The sequence below is a fragment of the Rhipicephalus microplus genome, chromosome 3 (genome assembly GCF_043290135.1).
Source record: "Rhipicephalus microplus isolate Deutch F79 chromosome 3, USDA_Rmic, whole genome shotgun sequence".
NCBI lineage: Eukaryota > Metazoa > Arthropoda > Arachnida > Ixodida > Ixodidae > Rhipicephalus > Rhipicephalus microplus.
In genome coordinates, this window is record NC_134702.1 from 96,562,073 (window position 1) to 96,588,235 (window position 26,163).

Below are 26,163 nucleotides of genomic sequence, written 5' to 3' on the forward strand. Positions count from 1 at the left end.
ATGACGTGGCGTCCTTACGTACGCAACGCCGCCACGTACGCAGCGTACGCAGTACAAAAACTCTCTATTGTAAAGGGTGGCGGTGGGAGAGCATAAAGGGAAAGTGATTGACGAAATGAAAGGGCACAGGATGCTGCAAATGAACCCATTCCGTGACTGCCCATTGTTAGCCATTCTCCCCCAGGCCCGTTGGCGCCGCCGTTCGCTCGATCGTGCAAGCTGGTCGAACCACGGAGTGCGATCGAAGTGTTGTCGCTCGAAGTTACAATGTTATACGTGATGTACAAAGAAAAAAAAAGAAAACACGCGTATAGGCTTGCGGGAACGCTGTCTCTTTCGTAGTGATGCTGCTTGCTGTGGATTTTACGCCGTTGTTCATCATCTGCGCATCTCGACGCCGAAATGACCTTTTGCCCGGAACTTCCAGTGGTTATTGCATTGACTGTGTCGCTCTTTGTTCCCTCGGGCATACATGTTTGCAATGAGGTGAATACGGAATGACGTCCACACAATATGGCGAGGCTTCCGAAAAAAAAAAAGAATGGGGAACTCGTGTGCAGGCCATAATCGAATTTGAATGCGTCAGTGAGGGAGAAGTTTCATTTGTTACTCAACTCTCCCGGCCTCGGGCACAACAACATAGACCGTTTTGGGTTACCATCATAATGTGCGGGCATTCGGCCGCATAGCAATGTTTCGAGCTAGCGTTGAGCATGTGGGAAGCTAAGTTACAAAAAGCGACCACATTCCCAGTTTTATATTTGTGAAAGCGCAGACCTTTGCAAGGCTTGTGCATTGCTAGGCTTTTATAGGAAATGCCTAGTCCGTTGCGAAATAAAAAAAAACACGGCATATCCACGGAGTGAATGATGATGAGTGAGGCGAAGCGTTCGTCTACTCGTCTATCTGTTTATGCGTGCGTCCGTCCGTGCACGCGTCCGTCAGTCTATCCGCCCATTCGTCCGTCTGTCCATCTATTTATCCATCCATCTGTCCATCCGTCTGTCCATTCGTCCATCCATGCTTCCATTCATCCATCTCTCTGTTTGTTTGTCTATTTGTTTGTCTGTCTGTCTGTTTGTCTGATACTGTCGGTTAAGCCTGATGCAGGAGAAGGCTAGTCTAAGAGAACATTCGCCCCTAAAACGCTGTCATCCGTCATGTAGCGCAGTTGTAGAAGTTTACAGGCCTTATTGTAAGCGTAAGCGGCCGTCCTTGCACCCTTTCTTGCATATGCACAAAGAATTCACTAAAGGTCTCTTTCTAACCTCTTTTCCCCCATTATACGGCAGCAACCACACGCCAGTAACGAATTTTAGCGTTTTCGCAGGAAATGTGACTCTTTAGTTGAGAATAATACGGATGGCTTACTAACGCATATATCACCAAGATCATCAATACGCTCAGCTTCTACGACGATGTGGCTTAACTCGTCTTTTCCAAAATGATATTATAATTAATGTTTGGCTGACAATTCCATGACCGAGTGTGATCAGCGAAGAAATCGCCCGGCGCCAGCTTCATAGTTGTAGTGCGCTCTTATCGTCGCCCATTAACAGACCTGCACGCCTGTCCAGCGTAGTATATTCCACAGGAGACTAGCGATGGGACGCAGGCATTGCTAATGTTTTTTTTCCCAAAACGTAACAGGCTTAGTGATCGATCTCTGGCAGGTAATGGGCAGTAAGACGTGTTCCATAGCGCTTTTTTTCATCTTGCACTGTTTTATTCACCAAAATACGGTATCAAACCACATGCGCATCTCGCTGTATTCACTGCATTTCCTCTCTTCACTCCTGCTCTTCCTTGGCTCACTAAAACACCAGCACTTCAACACTACATACGGCGTACGCACAAAGCTTGCTGCATGACCAGTTGTGACATGCCTCTGCCCGGCGTTTGCGCCAGGCGGAGTCACCGAGTTGACCAAATGTCGTTCAGCCGCGATTGCAGATAAGAAACGGCGATTCGCCCTACGAAGCAAAGGCATGGAAACGGCGACAACAACCTGGCGTTTGCGATAGCGGCGCGGATTAACCACCCGTCGGAGCTCTTTTTCCACATGATCTACTTCTTTTCTAGGCTGTGCGCGACTCACGAAACCGTCGTCAGAAACATTTGTCGCACTTTTGTTCATTGCGCGAAACGGTGCTTCTGAACTGAGAATAACAAAAGAAGACATCGATTCGTGCGCACCACTGTGGATCGACGAGCGGCTTCGCATCGCAACGCTCGTCCAGCGCCTAGCCGAATCCAGCCGAGTGTTAAGTGATGCCCCCGCCTTCGTGCGAACTTGAGCGCGGCGTTGGTTGAGTGTGCCGTCTTCTGCCGGGATCCCATGGATGCGACCGAACGTCGCGACACCGGCGAACCAGGCGACGTCGCTCGAGATGACTGGCCGCTCCTGCTTAATCCCGTAAGCGCTCGTTATCTACATCGTTCGATAAACTCGTACACGTATAGGCTCCTGCCGAGATCTTCATGAATTCCGTTGGACTGTGGCTGCGCTGTTATTTGCAGCTTTATTTTGGGTTTGTTTGGCCAGTATGCTCGTAACAAGCTCTATCCCTCTCCTGCATGGGCTATCGTGGGAACTACTGAGTGTGTGTGGTGGTTCCAGTGGTCTACATTCCTTGACGGGACCCGCCATTGGGGTCTAGTGAGTTTGGGGCTAGACCGATGACGCGAAGGTCGCAGGATTGGACCCCAGCCGCGGCGGCTGAGTTTCGATGGAGGCTATGGAGGACCTAGAATTACGTGAACCATAAAAAGAAAAAAAAAAACCTGGTTGTCAATGTTTTTAGAGCCCTAAATACGGCGTCGCTCATATTCATATAGTATTTTTTGGTACGTAAAAGCCTCAATCCTATTATTCGTAAAACTCCAGGCTTAAAAACGAATACGTGTTATTGCGTTGAATACTTCATGCCGCACAAAGCTTCCGTCGGTGTTGCCACTTTTTGGAATAACGTCGACCTATAGTTCCTTCTTGTTGACATTTTGCTAGCGTGGTGGCATGAAAGTGTACAGTGACTTCTTGGAACAACCCCTTGAAATTATGAGTACAGTGGTTTGATATTCTCTCGAGAATTTTCTTGCGCCTCACTTTCATAAACAAAACGGGATAAAAAAAAGTTCAGTATCGGCGCGTAGATTTATAGGGTTCTTGATGCAGATGAGCCCTTGCAGATAGTCTTTTCCGGTATAGTAAAGGATTTTCATGCGCGGGAAAACTACTGCTGCTTGTTTTCGCGTGATTGCCATCTGCGCAGTTAGGAAGAACTTGAAAAGAAAGAGCATATGCGCAGAAATGTGCAGTGATGAGATAAAAAAAAAGAAAGGACTGCGCTCGTCGTATTATCAATTTTGAAATATCAGCAAATTTAAGCAAAAAAGGCGAATTAAATTTATTTTAGCGTGAAAGTTCATATGTGATATGTTATCCGATATTTTGAAGGCCCTTGAACTGCCAAAAAAACATGGTCAAAATTTTTGGAGCCCAAGAGTACGGCATCTCATAATCATAACGTAGTTTCGGGAAATAAAACGCGGATGTTGTTATCTAATACTCTATCTACAAGAGGGCATCGCTGGTAGGAATACTGTCGTGGCGAAGGACCTTAGTGGTACCGCATCGCTGGCAGGTTAGGCAGAACAGATTAAAGATTCGTGATTGAATGAGCATGCTGAGCAGTCGAGATGCTTGGCTTGCACGTTAGCACGGTCTTCGCGAGCAATTAAGGAAGAGGGAGGACTGGTAACAAATGCTGTTTATAGCAAGTGTTTTCTTACTTAACTGCTCGATCGCGTTGGGCGTCAATTTAGTTTGTTTAAATTAGGTTTATCTATAAGCAATATTTTCTCATATCTTGCATTATGAAGATTGCTTTGGTTGAAAAAAGAAACATTCGTAGTTAGCGACAGCCTAATGGTCCTATAGATGTCTGGGAAGGATATTAAATTCGTTAGATGCTGTAATCACTTTTACGAGTATCGAACACTGCTAGTCAGAACAATGATCAGTCTGAGCAGGGCTTTACCAAACCATTTACTGCTGAACCTCTCTCCATCTTTTCTCCTTGCCATTGTACTCATCGACAAGTCCGCATTGTCTCGGGTGTATGCAAGACCGCGTATAACTGGGGTCGGTAACCGTTTGAGGTGCAGGGCCAGGTTGCATGGGCTACACGGCAAATTTGGGAGGGGGTGGGAGAAGGTTTTCGCAGACGAACGAAAAACAGTCGTCGAATGGACAATAATGTAAAAACCTGTATTCTAATTTTTGCTTGTTTTCAGCACTCGTGTCACCAAGTTGTAGTCAAACCTGGGTTACACGAAACAATTCCAATTTAGGTGAAAACGTCGGCCTTTATATACGGTGGGATACGGGAAGACGAGGGGTGTTTGACTTCATGCAAGGGGTCGCACGTTGCCGACTTCTTGCCCAAAAGAAGAAGCAGTTTCTGCGGCCTTTTCTAGGGCGTATTGGCTTAGGCACGTTTCCATGCGCGTGAACAGAACTTGACGACGGCAGCTGTGTGGAATGAAAGGCTATAGCGTACAACAGACAAGGATGATGGAAGTAGATACAATACAAGCGTCTATTACGTACGCTGTAGCCTCTCGTGATGCATTGCCAGCTAACTAGCGCACAAAACCATCCTCGTGAACATCTGCGCTGCTCACCTCTATCAAACGTCTGTGCCGTCTGCACGTTTATCTTAATCCAGCGGGTGTTTGTTTCTACGAGCATTTGTGCTGCTGATCCTTAGGCGTTCTGCACTTATACCACGCAATCCTAAGTTGCGATGCATTACCAACTAGCACATCAAGCCGCCCTCGTGAACAGCTATGCGGGCTTCTTGCTTTGTCATACTTTCAGGGGATGAGCGCGAAAGTATGCAGGGAGGAAAGAAGGAATGTGCACAGCCGCCAATACTAGTGCGTGTGTAAATTTCCTTATTCGTTCCCCTGTGCTTTCGCGCTCAGCTCCTGAAGGTACGACGGAACTTCCGGTTGCCATCACGTTCGGGAAGGTCACGCAATCGAGCAGAAACAAGATCTATGAATGCATACCACTTCCAAAATATCAATGGAAACAACAGGTTGTGTCGTACTCTGTAGTTGCCTAACCCCCCGTATTCTAGAACCTGCCTGCACTCAACGCTTCGCCTTCACTTTAGAAAGCCGATGGGAGCGCCATCTCTAGGCATGGCAAGTCACTGCATATCAGCGATAGTCTGTTGCGATTCTTGAGTAGCGCAGCGTCATTTTCAGCCAAGTGGTGGCGCAGTGCTGAACTCTGTCAAGGGAAGGGGGAAAGTAGAGTCGAGGAGCATTTCTGAATACGGGGGTGTCATTATTTTGCCTGGGTCAGTCGTTTGCCTGTGTCAATGGGAGGCCAGTAACGCACGCCATCGGTAACGGTGCTCGGTTTCTGATCCGAAGGTTGTGGGTTCGATTCCAGCCACGGCGGTCGAATTTAGCTGGAAGTGAAATAGTAGAGGCCCGTGTGCTGTGCGTTGTCAGTGCACGTTAAAGAACAACAGAAGGTCCAAATCTCCGAAGCTCTCCACTGCGGCGTCCCTTGTAATCATATCGTGGTATTGGGACGTTATACCCTAGATATTATTTGCACACGCCGTGTTTCTTCTAGGTTCTCAATATTTTTCCAGCATAACCACACTGCCAGAATCGACAGCGACGTATACCGTTCTACGAATGACGTTACTACAGCGACGTGACTCGCGTGAGATGGTCACAGCTAGTTGCGTTGCCGCGCTCTTTGTGATATGAAAACAGGCTTTCTGTGAGGGTATACGTATACTGTCGCCATCAATGCTGCGTGTCATTTTGTTGTAAAGCCGGCACACGGAAAGGCTGTCCTTCTCAGCGTTCTTCATACTACCGGAATCACAGTGCAAGTCATGAATCGTACAAGGAGATGGCATACGAAGTGGTCACATGAATACTTGATATTAGCCAAGTTTGTTCGCGTACACAATGCTCATAAGATAAATTAGTTTTGCTAAATCCCGCAAGGTAGATGAAGGGTTATAAAACGAAGCAAAACGGACGCCAACCTGTTTGTGTATTACAGTGCTGCGATGGAACCATGGAGATTTAAAGTTTTCGCTGAAAGCAAAGTATAATAAAGGGGCCCTGTAACATTTTTCCGAGTAGCCATGAATTGATCTCCAAAGGATCTTATTAGCTCACGAATTTACCACCGCAAAAAATTATTAGTATTCGTCCAGTAAAAGCGGAGATTTTCGCATGCTGCGATTGCATTCTCACTTCTCTCGTCCCTACGAAAGGGCTGGAAGCTAGGCAGGGAAAGACGGGACGGGGTTAAAAAGAAACCGTAATGCATGGCTTCTGCCCTTGAGCGCTTTTTTTTTCTTTGAACACAGAGCTTTTCAGTGCGATAGCACGCGCACGCGTGGGCAAGTCACGGCTTTCCAGGACGGCCTATGTGACAACCAAGCGTGCCATGCTCTAATCAGCCTACGGCTAACACAATGCCCGTGAAAAGTGGTTTTTGAGCGTCTTTCAAAATTTGTTAAGAGATTGATTTATATTTGGGGTTTAACGTCCCAAAACCACCATATGATTATGAAAGACGCCGTAGTGGAGGGCTCCGGATACTTCGATCACCTGAGGTTCTTTACGTGCACCCAAATCTGAGCACACGGGTCTACAACATTTTCGCGTCTGTTGAGAGAAGAGGAAGCGTTTTTTACCTGGCTCTGAGAATGTGTTGTGAATTCTATGCTGCGTACTGCGCTATAATATTTAGCTCGTGTGTTCTCTGGAGCCTCGACTACCGATCGGCAGCGTTTCCTGACCATGCTCAAAAGGTGTTGCAGGGCCCCTTTAAAGTAATGACAAATTACTCCTGCTTCGGAGTTCGAACCCTAGTATTTTTTCGCTACAGACAGTTCAATTCCAATTTTCGCTTTCCTACACAATGTTGCACGTAGCGGTTACACATGCCCAGTGGCATCAGTTGTATTTTAAGCAACATAATAGCAGAAGTAGCAATGAGATTTCGCGGGGTGGTTATAAGAAGCAAACAAAGTTTTGTTTAAAAAAATGTTTCGTCCAGCGGGTCGAAGCAGCTGCCAAAGCTCAATGGCGACACACAGGCGAGAATCTTTGTCCACATCCCCAAATAACTCGCTAGACTTTTTTAAAATAAAGTTATTGCCTTTTCTTCTTGATTTACGTATAGAGACCTGCTCGCCTGTTTTTGTTGATTGATAAAAAAAATCCTAAATAGTCACCCTTCCTCCTGCTGAAAAAGAGTGTTGGAGTGAGACACTATCTTTAATAATATGCTGGAGATAAGAAAAGCTTCGCATGCCACCTGTATCGTTCTCCTTTGTCGTTTGCACGTTTATGTTAATCCATCGAATGCTTCTTCGAGTATTTGTGCTTCTCAATCTTGGGCGTCCTGCAGAAAATTGATTATTTATTTTTTGCGACTGATTTCTTGCAGCCCCAGAAAGGAAAAAATAATCGCGTCTATTCAGTAAAATTGACATTATTTACGTACTTGGATGTAAGATGTTACGACTGTAAGTGTAGGACACGCAGTGCATTTGCTCATGAAAAACCGCTGAATGCTTCAGTTCAAGCATACACTTCAACCTAAAACCAAACCCCAGCTTGCGCGCACCGTCGGAAAGCGTGCATGCCCGTAACGCATTGCGAAACACTTTAAAGAGGGCGATCTATGAACGCTTTTGGAGGGGTAACATTGAGATCGTAAATCCTGCGAAACGGTACTGCAGCTTGGAGTAGTAGAGTAGTAAAAACTTCATTGTACTAGATGGAATCAGGGAAAAGGTGGGTGGGTCCATTAGTTCGGGCCCCACTGGCATTTGTGGCTCGCTGGGCCTGATCGATCAGAGCAACTTAGCACTGTCGATCCTTCCTCACAAGCCAGACCTTCCACTGCTTCTCAAATAGGTTTCTCCCTAAAAAGGGTGATTTGATTTTGGGTGGCCTGAGTGTATACGTCCACATTATGTGGGCACCATGGACATTGGTCCGGGTGCTGTTTTGGGTGGACGTTGTTGAGGAATACTAGAATAGGGTACGTGTTAGTTTGTAACCGGACTACGGAGGCATGTGCTGGAAACACGTCCGAACGGTTTTAATTCGGCAAATGGAACGTGTGCCATAAGGTGATTAGATTGAGCTTCTTAAGCAGCTGTGCAGTTGCACAATGCCCATTTCGAGCATTGCAACGTGATAACTGTAATCCCACTGTCGGATCAAGGCTTATTGAAAGATCAAGTCACGTGCTCCTAGCTCAAGGTTCGGGCAGCGTTCAGAAGTAAAGAATAAAGAGAAATGTATGGGAGAAAAATTGGCAAAGCTTGCAGCAGTCATTAAGCTGTGCAAGCCTTGAAACAGTGAACATGAATGATTATCAAGACGAATCTGGATGCGTCTAGGTTGCTTCGAGGCCTTAGCTAGGTGATGAGAGTTGTTTCTATAGGTTGATCTTAGGTCGTTGCTATAGCCTTTAGGTATGCAGCGCTAGATTGTTTCTATTCGTCCCGACCCGACACGGATGTCCAAACTCCAGAGACAAAAGCTTCCACTAAAACAAAGCTGAAACCAAGTGTTTGCACCTCTCATACATAGATTCTATGGGCTCGTCGTCATTGGTGTAGACCATTAATGACTTAGGGGGTCATCTTGAAGGCACCATTGCCTTTCCCGTAGATTGGGATGTAGTTTCTAAACTTTTGGCTCACGCCCACCCTGGGGTACTGGTTGAGAATCGAGTAGCCTAGAAAAACTATTCAAATCCTTAAAGAGAGAATAATTTTTTGTTCTGTACAACAGATTTTTTTTTTCCTTCCTTATTGTATAAGACTAACTGTTTTCTTCGTCTTAGTTAGTTGACCAGAGGTGAGAAGAGTGGATTACCCAATTTATGTGGCGCACACTCGTTTATTATTCTCGATACGGCACTCATATTATTGCAGCTCAAACAGGTTCGCTGATAAAAAGGCGATATGAGCTGAGGAAATGATCGCTTGTTTATGCTGTCACACTTACGTGGCGGTCTTGGCCCGTAAGCACGGAGACGAGGCGACTTGAAAAGAGAGGAACTTTATTTGAGCAAACTTGTGCCCATAAAAGAATTGCGTGGAAACTGTCGGTGGCCTCGAAACGGCCTGTGCGGTTCAGCGGCGGCGGAAGGAATACCCGTGCTCTCTTCGCCGATGCACATCAGGTTATCACCTGGTCCCACTGCTTATCAAAGACATGCCCAGCCCGCGAGCGACGGAACGACGTGCTACCGACGCCACATTGTAGATAAGCTGAGGGCGGTGCTGTGCAACGAAGCGAGCACCAACATAAATGCACGTGGCAATACGATCGGAATATCACACGTTGAGTGAACGGTGGCGTTCTAAAAAAAGTGCGGCCAGCTCCAGGCCGCAAAGGTCGTCGAAATAACGAAGTTGTGTGAACGAGTGGAGACACCGACTGCGCGTGCGCAACATGCTGGCACAACCAGCGTTTTTAAGAAAATCTCCTTAGGCCTACACCCCGCCGTCTCCTTCGAAGCTCTCTGCAACATAAAGGTGGCGCCAGCGCAAAAAGACGTAGTATGGAAGATTCAATATTTTCTGGTCCTGCCAATATACTGGTTCTTTTTTGTGTGTGGGGAGGGAGGGGTGTTTTCCGTGTCACATCCTTTCGCCCCAAGTCGCTATACTTAAAATAGAAGATATCGTAAATAAAGTTCCGAAACTTACATAGTACTGTGCGTCCCACTTCTAAGGAGCTTCGCTCATCAGTTGTATTCGTACACAGAACAACTGTTTTGAAGCCAAACCGAGAAAAAAAAATACAATTCATATTTCCCTTGCGTCTAGAGGGCCCCCTGACGGCTACCTAACACCCTTTTCGTGGGCACGAGACGGTACAGCGTCTATCGATTGTGATACGAGTAAAGAGAGCCTATTCGGGCACGCTGAAATGTGTAAAACTGCTCTCAGCTAAGAAGCATGTTTTGTTTTCAGATGTTCGCTTGTAATGTGGCAGGAAGCATGCAAAACGTTGCAAGCCCCCTCCCCCATTCCCGTAAAACTTTGTGGCAATGCTGCTGGATGTAATATTATCGAGCTTTTCGGGCGTAAAACCCGATTTCTAGTATGATCTCTCATAGAAATGAGACCACCGGGGCTGGGAAGTTAACTCGCACCCTCGTGTTAAAGGCAGCGCAAAGCCATGGCTGCTAAGCCACCGTGTGTAGCTATGTTTTGCTTGTTCCTACATAAGGCAGCAAGCCTGACAAATCACATAAAGCCCAATCGTTTCTTTATCCACCTCTTTTATATTCTATGTAAAGTGATAGGTTCGAACAAATTTTAGTCCTCGTGAAATGAAACAGTATCTTTGCCACAGTTTCTGAAAGCAACCAGTTCAAACAACTTAGGTAACCAATCGTTTTTTGTTATCCCGTTTTACGCAATTTACCAACTTCGAGACGTCCCAAGTAACGTCGGGCTATCGGGCGAGGCTTTAAATTCGCGTGGGATACGTGATACGGCGAAGACAAGATATTTTTTTCTTCCCAAGAAGCTGTTCCAGCTCGCGTTAATGTTATCGCTTTTGCAACAAGCAACTTTTTACGATCAACGTGCATTTCACGTAACACGTAACGAAGAAGCGCGCTCGCGTGGGCCTTTGCTAAGCTTGTTAATGCGCCCACGACATTTTAATTCGCCCACGGCAGTTAATGCGCCCACGACACGAACGCTTGAGTCACCATTTCCTTCAAACACTTGAGACCATGTTTGCCTGAATCCCACCAGCTCGTTACAGGTATTCCTTTCATATTAACGAACGATGTCTGAAGAAAGTTTGCCTTTTCTTTCTTCGTAGGGTCTCGTGTTTATTTATTGCACAAGCTGAAAGTGTCCTAAGGTCAATGAAAACAAAATAACAAAAAAAAAGAGGTTGAAAAAAGAAAAGGCGCGTGGGGGGTGTTTAGATTGTGTTTCATTACTCAGACTGTCTTTATGTAATCCCATTTTTCAGCATGACTCGCATTCACGATGCCGTTTGTCTTGGGTTTCAACGCAATAATATGCGCAGCAGATGTTGCTACTTCCTCAGGCTTGCGCTAAGCTATAGCTTTACATAGGCGCTGTTAAATTAAAAAGGCTTGCACGTTACCCAACAGTAGTTGTTCAGTGGTTATTAGTTTGTGACGTTTCGTTGTGGGGTGGCGTGGATTTCAAGTAACACAAATTGCGAACCTCCTCATTGTTCCGTGACTGCGAGAATTGAACCCACATAAACTGTCTTGGAGGAGTGTGCTTGCAGTAGTAGTATGCATGGACTGCCTTGTAGTAGTATGAGTAGTATATGGGTTATTGCACCAGCGCAGGGGACACGATTGGCTCTTTTTCTTCATGTGTCTCGACTCTAGCTGCATCGAATAAGTGCGAGCGAAAATAGCCAGCCCACTTTGCGGGCTCTTATGAAATATCTATATACAGCGATTGTGACTCACAGATATAGAGAACGGCGAATAGCTCACGGACTTACCAACTGTCACGTCACCTGTGCACCGTAAAATTGACAACAATGTACCACCTTTTGTGCTTTGTAATCAAGATGTTTCGTGTCAAAACGATACACATTATGTATATAACAGACTGCGTGATAGATCGTGCAATCTCAGTTTAAGTGAACATGAGTATTCTAACAGTCGTTTCCCAAACGGAAGGAAGTTGCATATTCGCGATAGGTTCTGACTGGAGCTGTAAGAAAAGCTGAATAAGCAGTTGTATGAAAATACTTACTTTAGGTTTCTCAACCTGGTTCTTGTTCTAGAAAACATGATTCTAGTTGGGTGGCGGCGAGTTTAATCGGATGGTGCAGGAGTGCTGGTGCATCAGCCAAAGTAGTTCTACGCCCGGAATCATACGGAAAGACCCAGAGTTTCCTGGGAGCAAGGTTTTGCATCGTCCGCTCCTTTCATGGAAAAGGCCACACCCCTAAGGCAGCAGAATTCGAAAATTCTCCGCGCGCAGTGCTTGTTGCGAACATTCCAGAAAACGTAAAACGCGTTGAACTGGTTCAATAAGAAGATAACTTTTAGAACAGAATTGTCCTTAAACTTGCAACGATAACTACGCCATTCAGCAAGTGAAAAGGCGTCGTGATAACGTGAGTTTTATTCCTTACCACAGCCGCTGCGCTGCCAAGGGGGCTGAAATGCATGAAAGATAGTGCACTTCTATTGAGGGGCGTCTTAATACACATTTTATGGCCAAACAACCCCACAGTGCGCTGTTTCTGAAATTTTCGCTGTATGACGATCGGTGACGAGCTGCCACCTGAAATGTCACAACATAGAGGAAAGAGTGGGGGAGGAATGGGGAAAAAAGGAATGAGAGAAAGAAAACAAATAACACGGTGACATGAATAAGCAATCACATGAAAAAATGTTTGCATAAACGAGACATAATAGGTTCTATTTCATGAAAGCTTGCAGGGATCTGTGGGCCCGGCTATACGCGCATACTGCTGTGACTGCATTTACGTTAGAAAATATTGTAATCATTAGTAATATTTTTATTAGCAGTTCTCTTTCCATAACCTTGTACTAGTTAAAATCATTCAAGGTTCATGTGCTTCTTTTCTTTGTGTTATCTCTCTTATTACATATAGGTGATCAACGTTGACTCCGGAGTCGAGCGACCAACGCAGTTACCAATCGCAAGGCCAGGTTTCGCCCATCGATGCGCCGCGTGGCTGGTGCCAGCACGGTGAGTCTATAGTAGAAGAATCAATCAAACAATCAATCAATCAATCAATCAATCAGTCAGTCAATCGGCCAGTCGGCCAGTTGTTCAATCAATCAAGTATTCAGCCATTGACTGAACGCCTAATAATATTAAAATATTAGTCATTCAGCCAATGAGTCAAATAGTTATCACTTTTTTGACTGAATGAATATTTACTTATATATTAGAGCAAGATGGATAACAAGATAAGTAATGGCGCCCATCACTGTACCCGCGAGGCTACGGTCTTCACAAGCCCTCTTTCAGGAAAATCTGTCAGTGTCAAGATAGAACCGCTGGAACAGCCCCCGTTTTCGCCTCCACCACTGACTCACCTATTTGATAGATCAGTTACGTGGCCTAGTGGCGAAATGATCGATAAGTATTCCTAAGAAGGGACGCCGTCGTTCCAGCTTCCTCTTCCGTCATTGTAGTTCTCCCCCGATTACGCGACTCCACGCCTTCAAACTCATACTATATAGAATGAGCTCAAAATACGCGATGATGCCGGCTGATTACACACCTTAGGTAAAACAATTGGTGCCCTTGCAAGATGCAGAGCTACAGCCGTCAGTCGTTGTGTCATCATTGTTTGTGGCACCCCAGTACGCCGACGGCTCTTCGCGACAGCAAGAAACGTGTGCCACCAATGACTCTTTCGACGTTTAAGAAACCACGTAGAATGCAGGCACATTCGAGAGCGAGCGACTCAGAACGAGTTCCTACAACTTGGAGCATGACCAAGGAGGATTAAAGCAATTTTTTAATCCTCCCTGAACACGACGCCCGAGATATGCGCATCAATATTGACGATATGCCTAAGCCATGACGGCACGGCTCTTCGCCGCCAGTGCTGTCTACGGACTCACTCCGTAGTATCGCTTACCGTTAGGAATATGGACTAGGGGACGCTGGCTAAAAAAGTGGTTATTTTGCGAGCCTTGGCACGATGCTGGGCATGATCAAGGGGGTGCCGGTGCTGATACAGTCTAAGCGTTCCCACGGTGCGCTACTCGAGCTGGACTCCATCGTTATATTAGTCGCCGGGTCGATCTCCGGCGTCACTCCTACTCAGTACAGGATTGCGCCTACCGGATGCTTTCTCGTGGACATGCCCTCGGTGGAGGGCGTCAACAGACTCCTCCAGAGTGACCAATTGTGTGGGGTCGAAGTTAAGGTCTCCGTACCAGACGCTTACCAGAAAAGCTCGAGCGTCATTAGGGGTGTTGTCACGTCGTACTCGGAAGAAGAGCTGCTCGATGTTCTTCGCCCACAGGGAGTCATCAACGTGAAGCGGATCGTGAGGTACACTGTCCCCGGCATTGTCGGTGAAGGAGGAGTCAAGAAGACGCGCACGGGCAAGGTCGTGCTAACCTTTCCGTGCTGTCTGGAGTGGCCCGCTAAGGTATAAAGGAATCAGTGACACTAAGTACAAGTTGAGAAATTTTGTGGACTGGCCGGCCCGCTGCTACAAGTACCAGTGCTTGGGACATGTGTCCAGGCATTGCGCTTCTAGAATGAGGTGCAAGCGCTGCTGCGGACCACGCGACGTCAAATAGTGCCCGCGCAACCGACCGCGCCGTTGCGCTAACTGCGGCGGGCCGCACAACCCGAGTTACGTGGGCTGTCGCGCGTATATACGCGCAAATTCCCAGAAGTATCTGAAGCATTTGCAGTGTTACGTGGACGCCGCAGTGCTTGCTTTGTCCTCCACTAGAGGTGATACAGATGTCATCTGCGTTGAGACGAACTGGATGCGTGGTATCGTTAACGCTCCGCGTGGCTGTTCCCCAGAAGTAAAGAAGTTGAGAATGCGTTGTCTTTTCACCAAGAATGAAAAGTTAACCCGCGCATGCGCGTGTTTTACATTGGGCCTCCCTTCTCACGTTTCGCCCAAATGCGTCTGACTGGAGCCCGACAATGGCCTTCTCAGGAGTTGGCATTATCTTGCTTTTTGCGTCCGCTAGAATAGAGCGTGTTTTAATATTACATAATAAGGTTACGTGTCTGGAAGAGCACGTTTTATGTGTAATTTATTTTAATAACTACGAAAAACAAAAAAATGCGCAACGTTTGTGACAGATTCATTTTTCATTACATACTACTTTTTAATATTTTAACTCGCCCAGCTACACCTTTGTATGTCTTAGCTATGCGCCTTCCACTGTCTGTTAAATTTGTCCCACAATATATCTAACTTCTGCCTGAAAGAAAAAAAGAATGTCTATTTTACCGAGCAATCTAACCTTTTCTTTTTTTTAACTGACAAATATTACGTTATTCTTTCTCCTCGTAATTTCCGGCATCAGACGGAGTCGCGCGCGCTTTCCCTCAAATAACTGTGCAGCCAAGTCCGATTCTTCTCATTGCACCACTCGACTCTGCTCTCCGCGCAATGCAGGCCAGAAGCAGGTGAACAGAAATAAAGGGAATCGAACACATCAGCCATCAAGGGCAGCAGCCGCGGAAATAATTTAGTGCACCGGGTGTTCGTGGCGGCCTCTATTTTTCATATATCTTCCATCTTCTTAACTTTCGACGTCTGGCGCAGAGCTCGACGAAAGCCAAGAGTCTACGCGGTCCACGTGTGCCGTCGCTGCATTTTCCAGGGGTTAATACGAAGGAGCACTACAGGAGACAGGACAAGAACACACAAACGTAGGCATAGACTAACAACAGTCATTTTTTTAAAGGAGATATGCACATCAGCCTTCAGCTTTTAGACTTCCCCTCCCCTCCTGCAAGTTCTTCCTTTTCGTTATATTCTTTTTTTTTACTGACAGAACTAGTCTTTCATTTTTTTTTCGTTCCATGTCACCGTTTTCTAACAGCTCTGGCACGCAGAGCTGCTCGGGAACTGCGTACACTGACAAGTCGAGCTGGCGTGCCAGACCTCCACTAGGTGATGGTGGAAATGAAGTTAAACCTCTCCTGTTGGCAAGAAAAAGAGGGTTGCTGGTGAAGTACTAGACAGGAGGACCCGAATCAGAGGTGCCAAAGTCTGTGCCATATGCTTCTTACTCGTTCTCTGGTTTCATTTCGAGTGTCACGCTGCCAGCACTCGATTATTCATTCATTTTGTCATTCCTTTAAGTTCAACGCCGAAATTGAATACAAGGAAACCACGAAGCGACAAGTAGACGAGATAGAAATACACCTAAAAGAGTTTTTGTTTTCAAACTTCAAGATATCCGCTCATATTTCTGCTCTTTCAACTGTTGATCTCCTCGCTCACGCCGTTCACGCAGCAATTCTCGCTGACATACGCAAAGTTTTGATTTTTTTTTTTTTGAGGCTCTGTACGTTTAATGTAGGTAGACCTTCCGGGTAAGACAACGTGCCTTCCAAAGAAAGGCTCGGATTGGCTCGTTGAAAGATAGCGAAGATTGAGCAATGGCCCCGGAAGTTTGGAGACTGTCAGCCCACTGCAGATGCCTGTTGTTGACGTTCCGTTTAATACGGAGACGCACGTCGAGAAGTCAGTCTTACGGAGGCCCAGATGGAAGCGGATATTGCGAACTGTAACTGAGAAAGGTGCGGGTACATACAAGTTGGTGATTCATGACAAGAAAAAGCAACCGCAAAAAAAGAAACAAAAAAGATCAGTGAGGGAGACAGTCGGAACTGGTGCTGACAACTGTCCATTGAAAGGGTCCCATATTGACACAGAGTTCACAGTCAAGAGAGTGGCTTCCTTCTCGCCTTCGTTACCCTTCTCGCTGGTGCCACTTCCTCCTCGTTACTTATTTCTTCATGATAAAACACGCGAAGAATGTGAGCGGTAAGCGTTGAGCATATAAGGAGTTCGTGCTTTTCGGCTCCAAGCTGTTGTATGCACTCGCACGATCGAGAACTCGCAAGACGAACAAAAATCAATTGATCGTGGACGATTGTCATGCAAGTCAAGGCAGAACGAGGTGTGGTTGTAAACAATTCACAAGCGATATCTCTCGGTCGTATATGGACCAATCGAGAGCGCACCTCCTCATGACGTCACGTGAACAGACTGATGACGATACGAATTGCGTCGAAAAGGCCGGAAACGATATAGGAAAAAATACCGCACTCGTTCGTTGTGTTTTCGGAGGTTGTCTTGAGACCCCTTAAGGGTACGAGACCGAGCTCATATAGACCAGAAACGCCTCTGCACCAGACAACAACATAATAGGACTATAAAAAACAGAGCAGACAACATCCCCGAGGGTTTAGCAATAGGATGAAATCCTGAAAACAACAATCACCGAGTGGTTAATCGTCACGTGGACGGCAATGGTTCATTTTGAGTAATATTGCTCATGCAGTCTCCGTCCTTGAAGCATCGCTAGGATACTGCGTAAGCTAGTTCTGTTTTCAACTCGCCATATTTCCTGCCAATAACCAATATAAATTGCAAAATACTTTGCATGATACAGCGAGTTCTACAGTGATTCATTCTCTTCTGAAATCATTTGGTCCTCTGCCCCATCGCTTCAGAGATACATAGCTTGCTAGCCATATATAGACGCATTTCCGATGGAAGCGGAGATGTTGTAGGCCCGTGTGCTCAGATTTTGGTGCGCGTTAAAGAACCCCCGGTGGTCGAAATTTCCGGAGCCCTCCACTACGGTGTCTCTCATAATTATATGGTGGTTTTGGGACGTTAAACCCCACATATCTATGTATCCATATATAGACGCCGGCAAAAAACATTTGTTTCTCTAAAATAGAGTCTTTCTTTCTCTAAAAATATAAAAAAAACACCAACTTCGATAACAATCATCTGCGAAAATGGGAGTGTAGGGTTGTCCAGCTTCCAGACATATCCTTTTTGTTTCTGTAAGGGTTAGTGTTTTACCCAAAACATCGTTCAGGAGCAAATGGCGTTCATGGGTTATTGAAACACCTGTGGCCCATGGGACAAAGTGCCAGCTAATAACTTGCTCTCAATAGGTAAAAGGAGCGTTCAATATTAGGTAGGTTTAGAATAACGAGCAGGTCCTTTTTTAGAACTATCTAGAAGCCGTGCATAAATTTATGTGCGTTCTCTGAATGATTGGGGCTTAACTGTGCATGACAAGAATATTGTCACAGGCACTGAACGGCCAAGATACCATAGATATATGCCGAATGTTTGCAGCATAGTTGTGTGGATGTGTGGCACGATAACTCTTATGCGGTGTTTTACAATGCTGTGTTGTGTGCTGTTGGGCGCGTCCGTGTATGCTGATGTCGGTCAACGTACCGTGGTGCCTTATGCGATAAGGGTGCTTAGGTGAAATGCAACCCCATATAACAATTGGTGTCCTAAATTAAAAATTTTCTGGCGTGTAAAGATGTTAATTATAGTCGCACTAAAAAGAAAATGAATTTACTTTGTAGGAGAACAGCTGCTGCGGCAGTGAATTGCTGACTTTGAGCCTATAGCAGCTCCGCAGGCTCACGCAATCGAGGGTCTATGCAGTTTCTGCTTCGTCCGAACATGTGAATAGTTTGAAAGTTATCTGCCCCGCCACGGTGGTCTAGTGGCTAAGGTACTCGGCTGCTGACCCGCAGGTCGCGCGATTGAGTCCTGCCTGCGGCGGCTGAATTTTCGATGGAGGCGAAAATGGTGTAGGCCCGTGTGCTCAGATTTGGGTGCACGTTAAAGATCTCCAGGTGGTCGAAATTTCCGCAGTCTTCCACTATGGCGCCTCTCATAATAATATGGTGGTTTTGGGACGTTAAACCCCACATATCTATCGACTTTGGCTTTGATAAAGTAGTATTGCTTCCTCGACGTTCACGCGCGAAAGACAACATCGGGAGTGTTGTAGAATTTTCATAAAATACCTATATGGTCTAAAACAAGGCACCTTGTATGCTTAACGTTAATAACTCGAGGAAGTGTTCCTGTTTTTTAAATATTCAAGAACTTTCGTTAAAGAGAAATTAAAGGCTAGTGGGAGCTTTCATAACTAAAAAATACAAAAAAGAATAGCACATGCATCTCGCAGAACAGTTTTTCTGCTCACGCTTCGAAAATCTGCTAATTAGTGTCGTGTGAGGTTATGTTAAAGGTTAACACATTTGTTAATGAATCTACCAGAAAACCTTTGCTGGTTAGGTACAGACCGTGTAACTAATTAAAAAAGTTAGTGGGATCGACGCTGGAAGGATTATATCAAGAAAACAAACACAAAGACGAAATGGAAAAGGCGTAATTGCAGGTGACAAAAAAAAAACATAGGAGAAAATTGACTCTGATATAGGCCCAAAGCACTAATTCAAAGTTTATTATGTTACAATGTCGCAGGCTCAACTACATTCTGTCGCGAAAGCAGTTTGGGGTGATACGCAGAAAGTGTCATGCTAAAAAAATAAATAAAGCGACCCTACCAACTAAATCAAGCCGTCGCTGATAACAACGTTAAGAATTCCCAGGTAACCGTATGATTCACGGAGTGAATAAAATGTGAATAAAAAGAAAAAAAAACTCACGAATACGGCAGCTGCCTCCCTCATTTGTCACACGAAAATTAACAGCACGTGGCTAATTAGTTCGCTGTGCACCTGTCTTTTTTTCTGTTCCTTTTTTATAAGCTTGGCGGCTTCTTGATGTGACTGAGTGCTTGCATTGCGCTCATTTATTTCAGATAAATGTTTTTCGCTCTATCCGCTGAGCCTCTGGCACCGCGTGATTAATCAAATGTGATTACTTAGGGATGTGTACGTTCACTGTAATAATTGCGCTTCACTTCTAATATGGTATATCAGATTAATTAGGTTGATACACTTTAACACGCCATAATTCGCTTGTGTGCTGCGTCTATACTAGGCGCGCTGGCCTGCATGCTCCACACTAGTCAGCGGAAAGCGTTGCCTGCAATCTAAGCCTCTTACCGCACCGAGTGGCGGGAGCTCCGCTGCTGTGAAACGGAAGGAAAAAGATTTCTCAGATCCCACGTACCTTGGGAAGTGGTGTCATGCGAAGCATGCGCAAGCAGGGTCAATGTGTATAAAAAAATCTTTTTATTGAGCAAGACGTTATCAGGGGGTGCTCAATATTTGTACAAATCCACGTACACACATACTTAAACAGCCGCAAATGTTTCATATTAGCCGTTGTTCACATTCGCGTAACAGTGCCTACAACATCATTGATGTTAGCGAAACTAGAAGCGCTAATCTGATATGAAGTGCTGGTGTTTGCGCTAGAGCTCATGAAGATGGTAGCCCTCCACAGTGTTACACGAATCAACCTCATTAGATGGCGCCTAGCTACAATTGACGTTAACCCGGGCTGTATCATAGGAGTACGTATGTATAGAACTGATGGACAGATGGATGGACGGATGTATGGACGGATGAACAGACGGGCGTGCGCTCTGCTTGCGTAGACGCAGACATTTTATAATTATGCTTACATTATTTATGTCCCTTCTCGACCTAAATAGATGCTTCGAGCGAGTTTTTCAATTTATTTTACTTGAACCGTGCCGTAAGAAAGTGAACGAATTCGGTCGGTATATTGGCTGCTGCAAGCTATTCTGGAATATCTACTGTAAGCACAATAAAGTGGCCACGACGCCACAGTTTTACTATAGTCAGCGAAGCGCCAACTACTTATATACTAAAGGCAACACGAGACTGTACGTAGCAGCTTTCTTTGTTGATGCATCTGCTGTTACTTATTAAATATGTGGCAGCGTTTTGTTACGTGGGCCTTAGAAAAACAACAGTGCACTCGTTGCGCGTTTCACATGCTTTGATGCCTGTTGCGATTGTACGTGCCTACCACGCAGTATTGCACGGGTTTATGTTACATGACATTGATATCGCGTTCTTTTTTTTCTTTTTGAAGCAGTTTCAAGCTACTGCGTGGTTCTGTAATAGAACATCTGCTTCCCACGTAGACGGTCTGGGTTCGATGCTCGCTTGAGCCGAAGATTTGTGCTATTTATTTTCTTTGCATTTTTCTCAATTTTTCGGTCGCGGTGAAGATGATAATTTTTTGCTCCCAACGACGCCAATACCGGAATTTCTGCGAAACAACGAATTTGAAGCTGAAGCATTTACACAACATTATGAATCAAAATAGCTTAACTGTGGCGTACCCCAAGGCTCGTTTCATTGTGGACAAGCCCAGCTGTTGTTCGATAGAAGCGGTACAAGCTATGTGAATGACATCGGTTTGTCGTGGGTAGGGCAAGGGTTAGGTTAAACTGCCGATGGCCTACTCTACTAGAGTGGTTTTCACAATGGCCAACAATGCAGCTGCAGAAAAAACGCCATGGCGGTTAAAGCCATAGTTGAATATGGTAGGCTGTAGGGCACATCGTGTCTATGCGGGGAGCAATAATGTTTTTAAAGACAATAGTATTTCTTGAAATACTTCAACGTGAAAATTTTGGTCTGTCTGTCTGTCTGTCTGTCTGTCTGTCTGTCTCTCTGTCTGTCTGTCTGTCTGTCTGTCTGTCTGTCTGTCTGTCTGTCTGTCTGTCTGTCTGTCTGTCTGTCTGTCTGTCTGTCTGTCTGTCTGTCTGTCTGTCTGTTTCTGTCTCTGTCTCTGTCTGCCTGTCTGTCTGTCTGTTTCTGTCTCTGTCTGTCTGTCTGTTTCTGTCTCTGTCTGTCTGTCTGTCTGTCTGTCTGTCTGTCTGTCTGTCTGTCTGTCTGTCTGTCCGTCTGTCTGTCTGTCTGTCTGTCTGTCTGTCCGTTTTCTATATATCTGCCTATCACTCTCTGTCTGTCTTTCTGTCACAGGATTCAGCCACCCGGTTAAAGTTTAGGCACCTTTTCAACGCGCACTTGATCGGCTTGCTGCGTTCATACTTGCGAACATTGTCAATCAAAAAACAAGTATTACGCATGTTTTAGGTGAACATCAATATGCAATACCGAAATGCATCTTTTTTTTTTCTTCCGGGACACAACTAAACATCACTCCTCGAGTCACAGTCGGGGTTCTTTGAGAAACCGAGTAAGTACGGTACCTTTCCATCATATCTCATGGCGCATTTTCACCAAGCACGTGCCGCTAAACCCCAGATATCATGAAACTTATCTTCAGGTTACGTTTAAAAACACCAGGGGACCAATCTTTTCAAACTCTTTCACTACGGAATGCCTCATGACCATCGTGGTTTCTCGACACAACACTCCAACAGTTATTTATATTTGTCTCAACCTTCATTTCTCTTTTGCACACTCTCCGTTTTTCCGTTGCGTATATAGGGTTATTTTGATATTATTCGTAAAAGTTTGTTACGGAAGGAAATATAGAGGTTACTGACTAAAATAGAATATCGCTTATTGGGATGCCCATAAGATGGATAAGTACAGAAACATAATAGTAATCTAGGGCTACAACGCCAATGACTGCAACCAAGTAAGGAGCCAGAGGAATTATCTACAGAGCACAGCATGTGTCAGCTTATTATGGACATAATATAACCAACTAAATGAGCGGTCGGCAACGGAAAGGATACGTGGCTAGGGTTATGAGACCGGGAACATTGCCGCAGGGTGGTCTGCAATATCTGCGCGCGAGGTTCCTGCTACTATCGTCGTCCCCAATAATTGCGCGAGGCACGTCTGAGCGCAGTACATCCCCGCCGCCAGAGATCCACACACGAAGAAAAATAAAGAAGACACAACAATGCAAGTTTGGGCGCGCAGACAAGGAACGCGAGCGAGATGCATCATTTATATGCGTGAGGCCGAGCATTTCGCGCGTACCTAATGATGAGCTCTGGCTGTAGTCTCATCGTCCGCCGGTAATCTCGCGTCGCGAAGAAAAGCCTTCGAAGTACGTCGTCGGTTGCTCGGTTCTCCGATGAAGCCGTGGCATCTCCGAGGCTTGCGCAGCTTCACAGTGGTGCGGGATTGTAGCTTGGCTGGCGTCTTCCTTCTCTTTTTGTCTCCGATCTATGTAATCTTTCTTCTTCCGCGGAGTGCGCAGAGGATCTCTTATAGCCGGTACGAGGCTTAACTCGGCATCCGATAGCTGGTTTACCGAGGCATACCCCCCTGTAACCGTTCCTTGTAGCATGGCATGTCCCTAGAAGCGAGGGGACGTCCTCGTTCACGTGCATAAGCACGAAAGTGGGCTTCCCCGCTCTAATACCCGCAATGCAGAAAAGCACGCAGTATGCACTCGCACACGAAAATTATTCGGACACGATTGTCGTGTGCCGATTCTGCGCAGGCCTCCTAAAATCATGCACTGGGATTCAGTTGACTGCTATCTCACAAAGAGAGGGCAACCAAGTAAACGCTGCATTCGCCAGTCGTCCGGTATTTCGCATTCCAGCCAGCGGTTCGTACGTAGACACTGCCACGCTGCACGCAACTACCAGATTACGCCAGCAAAGCTGTAGTCGCGCGACTCCATCTGGCGGGGTTTGCAGCGAGAGCGCTATTACTCTTCTCGCGTTTCGCTGCTTTCGTGGCACAAGCGCCATGATTGAGCATGCAATGTAAAGAAGGGGGGAAGGGGCATAGCAACTGCATCTGCGGTGCGAGCTCATTGCACTCGTCTTTTAAGCCACGTGCTTTCACTTTGGCTTCGTTATTCTTGCATGCTCGTTTACTGGAAAGGGCTCTGACGTCACCACCTGAGTTGTCTTCCCTTACACTCTCCCTCTACGAGGAAGGTCATCCGGCCCTGCTTCCTGCGGGTATGCGATAGGCAGGCGGGCGTGCCGCTAAACTTAATTAGGCCCTGCGTATGAAGTGAGCATGCATTGCCACGCGAGGCGCTTGCTTTATTTTGCACCGTCATCGCTTTTGCGCGCTAACGAATTCCGGAGCTGCAACTTCGCGCGTGTCGCTCCTGAAGAAAGTAAGCAAGACGTCGTGTCTCTGTGACTCTATGGTTCTTTTTTGTTTGTTTTTTTACCCCTGGTCTTGTTTCTTATGTGTGTCACGTTGCTCTATGTGGCACGCAAATGTGTTGCTGCGAATGTCAACTAGGTCGCAAAGGTGATTAAAAGTTTTGTTTTGTTTAGCGTTGCTAAGTGGCGGTGCAGCCACTCTTAATGAGACTTACGAAGTTGAACTCGTTGCGTCGTAGCCTCATGAAAACGTGAGACGTGTAATGTAGCCACTTTCAGTGCAAAAAGCCACGTGTACGAATTCAGAATTAGAAAGCCGTGGTAAGCTGGCTTGCGCACAATTTTCTATTACGCGCAAGAAACGTCACTGATCATAAAACTGTTTGTTGACCCATATAGTTGGTAATATTTGACTGGTGGTTTAGGTTTCCTGTTCTTTTTTTCACCTATGCGTAATGACGCAGCAAATTATGTATACATACCGTGTGTTTCGCGACTCTAAAAACACCAGTGCGTCCACCACGGTGCTCCAGTAGTTGTAGTGCTCGGCTGTTGTTGCGAAGGTCACGAGTTCGATGCTGGCCACGACGGTCGCATTTCGAGTGAGGCGTAATGGTAAGCCCCCGTGTAATTTGCGATGTCAGTGTATCTACTGTATAGCCATAAAGCTTACGATGGGGTGCGACGGGCAGTAATAAAATCACTGCATATAGATTACGTTTTCTGTAAAGACTAATGCCACCAACCGCTCGCTAAACGCAGATTGCTTCGAATGAGAAATTTGAAGAAAATTACTGATTACGTTTCCGTTTACATTTGACTCAAATTATAACATGCCTGCTCCACTTGTGATATAAAGGAGGGGTGTTACGCACTAGTGGTAGCTGGTGGCCTTGCCATCTTCCTTACCCTGGCTTCCCCTATTTCTTTGTTCTCTCTCTCTCTCTCACGCTCTTGCATTATCTTTCTTGGTCTGTCTATCTCACACACACACACACACACACACACACACACACACACACACACACACACACACACACACACACACACACACACACACACACACACACACACACACTCACACACTCACACACTCACACACACACACACTCTCTCTCTCTCTCTCTACCATTTACTTCGCTCTATAAATATATTTCTCATTTCCTTGTTCTATCTATTTCTCTCGGTCTCTCTAGTTTTCTCTGTTTCTTTGATTGTTTTTCTCTTTCTTTCCATCTTTTCTTTCATTCTGCATTTCATCCTCTCTTTCTCTCTTTCTTTCTGTGGCACGTTTCCCTCTCGTCCTTTTTTTTCTACTCACCGTCACATCTGTTCTGACCTGCCTTACTTCTCTTCCCAAAGCCTTTGTAATAGTACTCTGCTGACCACTCGTTTTCCGATGGTGTGTACGCGGGTTCAAACCTCGCTTCGCGATGAAATATTGTTCACCTAGAATTTCTCCATTTTTATTTTTCTCTGTGTGTGTGTGTGTGTGTGTGTACTCGTCGTTGAGCCCATCCGAGTTGTTGCATCCCTCGCCGGAGTAGTCGACGCTCGTGTTTTGGGAGCGAATAAAAAAATGAAGAAGACGACGAAGAACAGGATGAAGAGAGAGTGGGCCGGTTCAAGATGTTTTAGATATGAAGCATCTCTTGCTCGGGCCTACGTCCCATGCCGTCGGCGGCGTCCGCAGTCATACTACGCTACGCATGCGCAAGCATCCTCCTTCCCTTTCTCCGAAAACTCCACGTTACTTTCTCCACTTCTTCCCGTACCACCTGTTTTCGCTCAATCGCCCTCTCTTTCCTCTAGGCATCCCTTCAAGTGGATTTCACACCATCATTGCGCATGCGCACTCCCCCTCTTTCTCTTCTTCTGTGCTCCCCCTCACTTGCTTCGCAATGACAACGCAGGAAGCGTCTGCTGGCGAGTTCCTTGGTTTAGAAAAACTGGCCCCGCGTCTGCATGTTACACTGCCCATGTCGTCGAAAGACGATCGTCTTGTGTCTCGAGGGTGTGAATAAGACGTTTATTTGATGATCTCTGCGAGAAAAATTGGTGAATAAAATTCTGGAGGCGCCGCGTGAGACATGAGCGCCATCTGGCAGTAATCTTGGAAAATGGAAGGATGGCCTTCGATATACCGAGTGCGCGGCGTGTGCGTGCTTTCTCGGAGGCCATAATGTGTAGAATGCAAGGCGATGGGCAGGTGCGCCACCATTGTATCGTCTTAGCAAAGCGCAGAAAACACCCGCCTTTTCGTGCATAGCGTTGCATTGTGAGCGCAGCATAAGAAACGCCACATTCCATGGAAATATTTATGTATGTCTCTTATAGTATAAAGAAAGACGTCACAGACATTGAATTCCTGAGGTTGTGCCTCAGATACCCTTGTAGCGGCGAGAGAAGAGAGACGTGAGACGGCGTCGAAGGCGGCAGAGGGGGCCGTGCTGATCTCGCCGCTTTATTCCACGCCTGAAGCGGAGCCGCGGTGGCTGTCCACGTCCGACGCGCCAGGTGCGTGAGCTCGTTCTAATCCTCGC

At 46.1% G+C, this 26,163-nt stretch overlaps 1 protein-coding gene across 2 annotated transcripts in view; it reads left to right on the forward strand.

The window, feature by feature from the left end:
- The first annotated feature begins 2,062 nt into the window (after positions 1–2,062).
- The window catches only part of LOC119172225 (uncharacterized), a 374,740-nt gene continuing 350,639 nt past the window's right edge, over positions 2,063–26,163 (forward strand). The window contains exons 1-2 of one of the 2 annotated variants that reach the window (XM_075890026.1): positions 2,063–2,416; positions 12,715–12,812. In XM_075890026.1, the coding sequence (XP_075746141.1) occupies positions 2,339–2,416; positions 12,715–12,812 (176 nt within the window). In that variant the 5' untranslated portion in view covers positions 2,063–2,338. The remainder of the gene's footprint in view (positions 2,417–12,714; positions 12,813–26,163) is intronic. The other variant, XM_037423263.2, reaches the window with a different exon arrangement.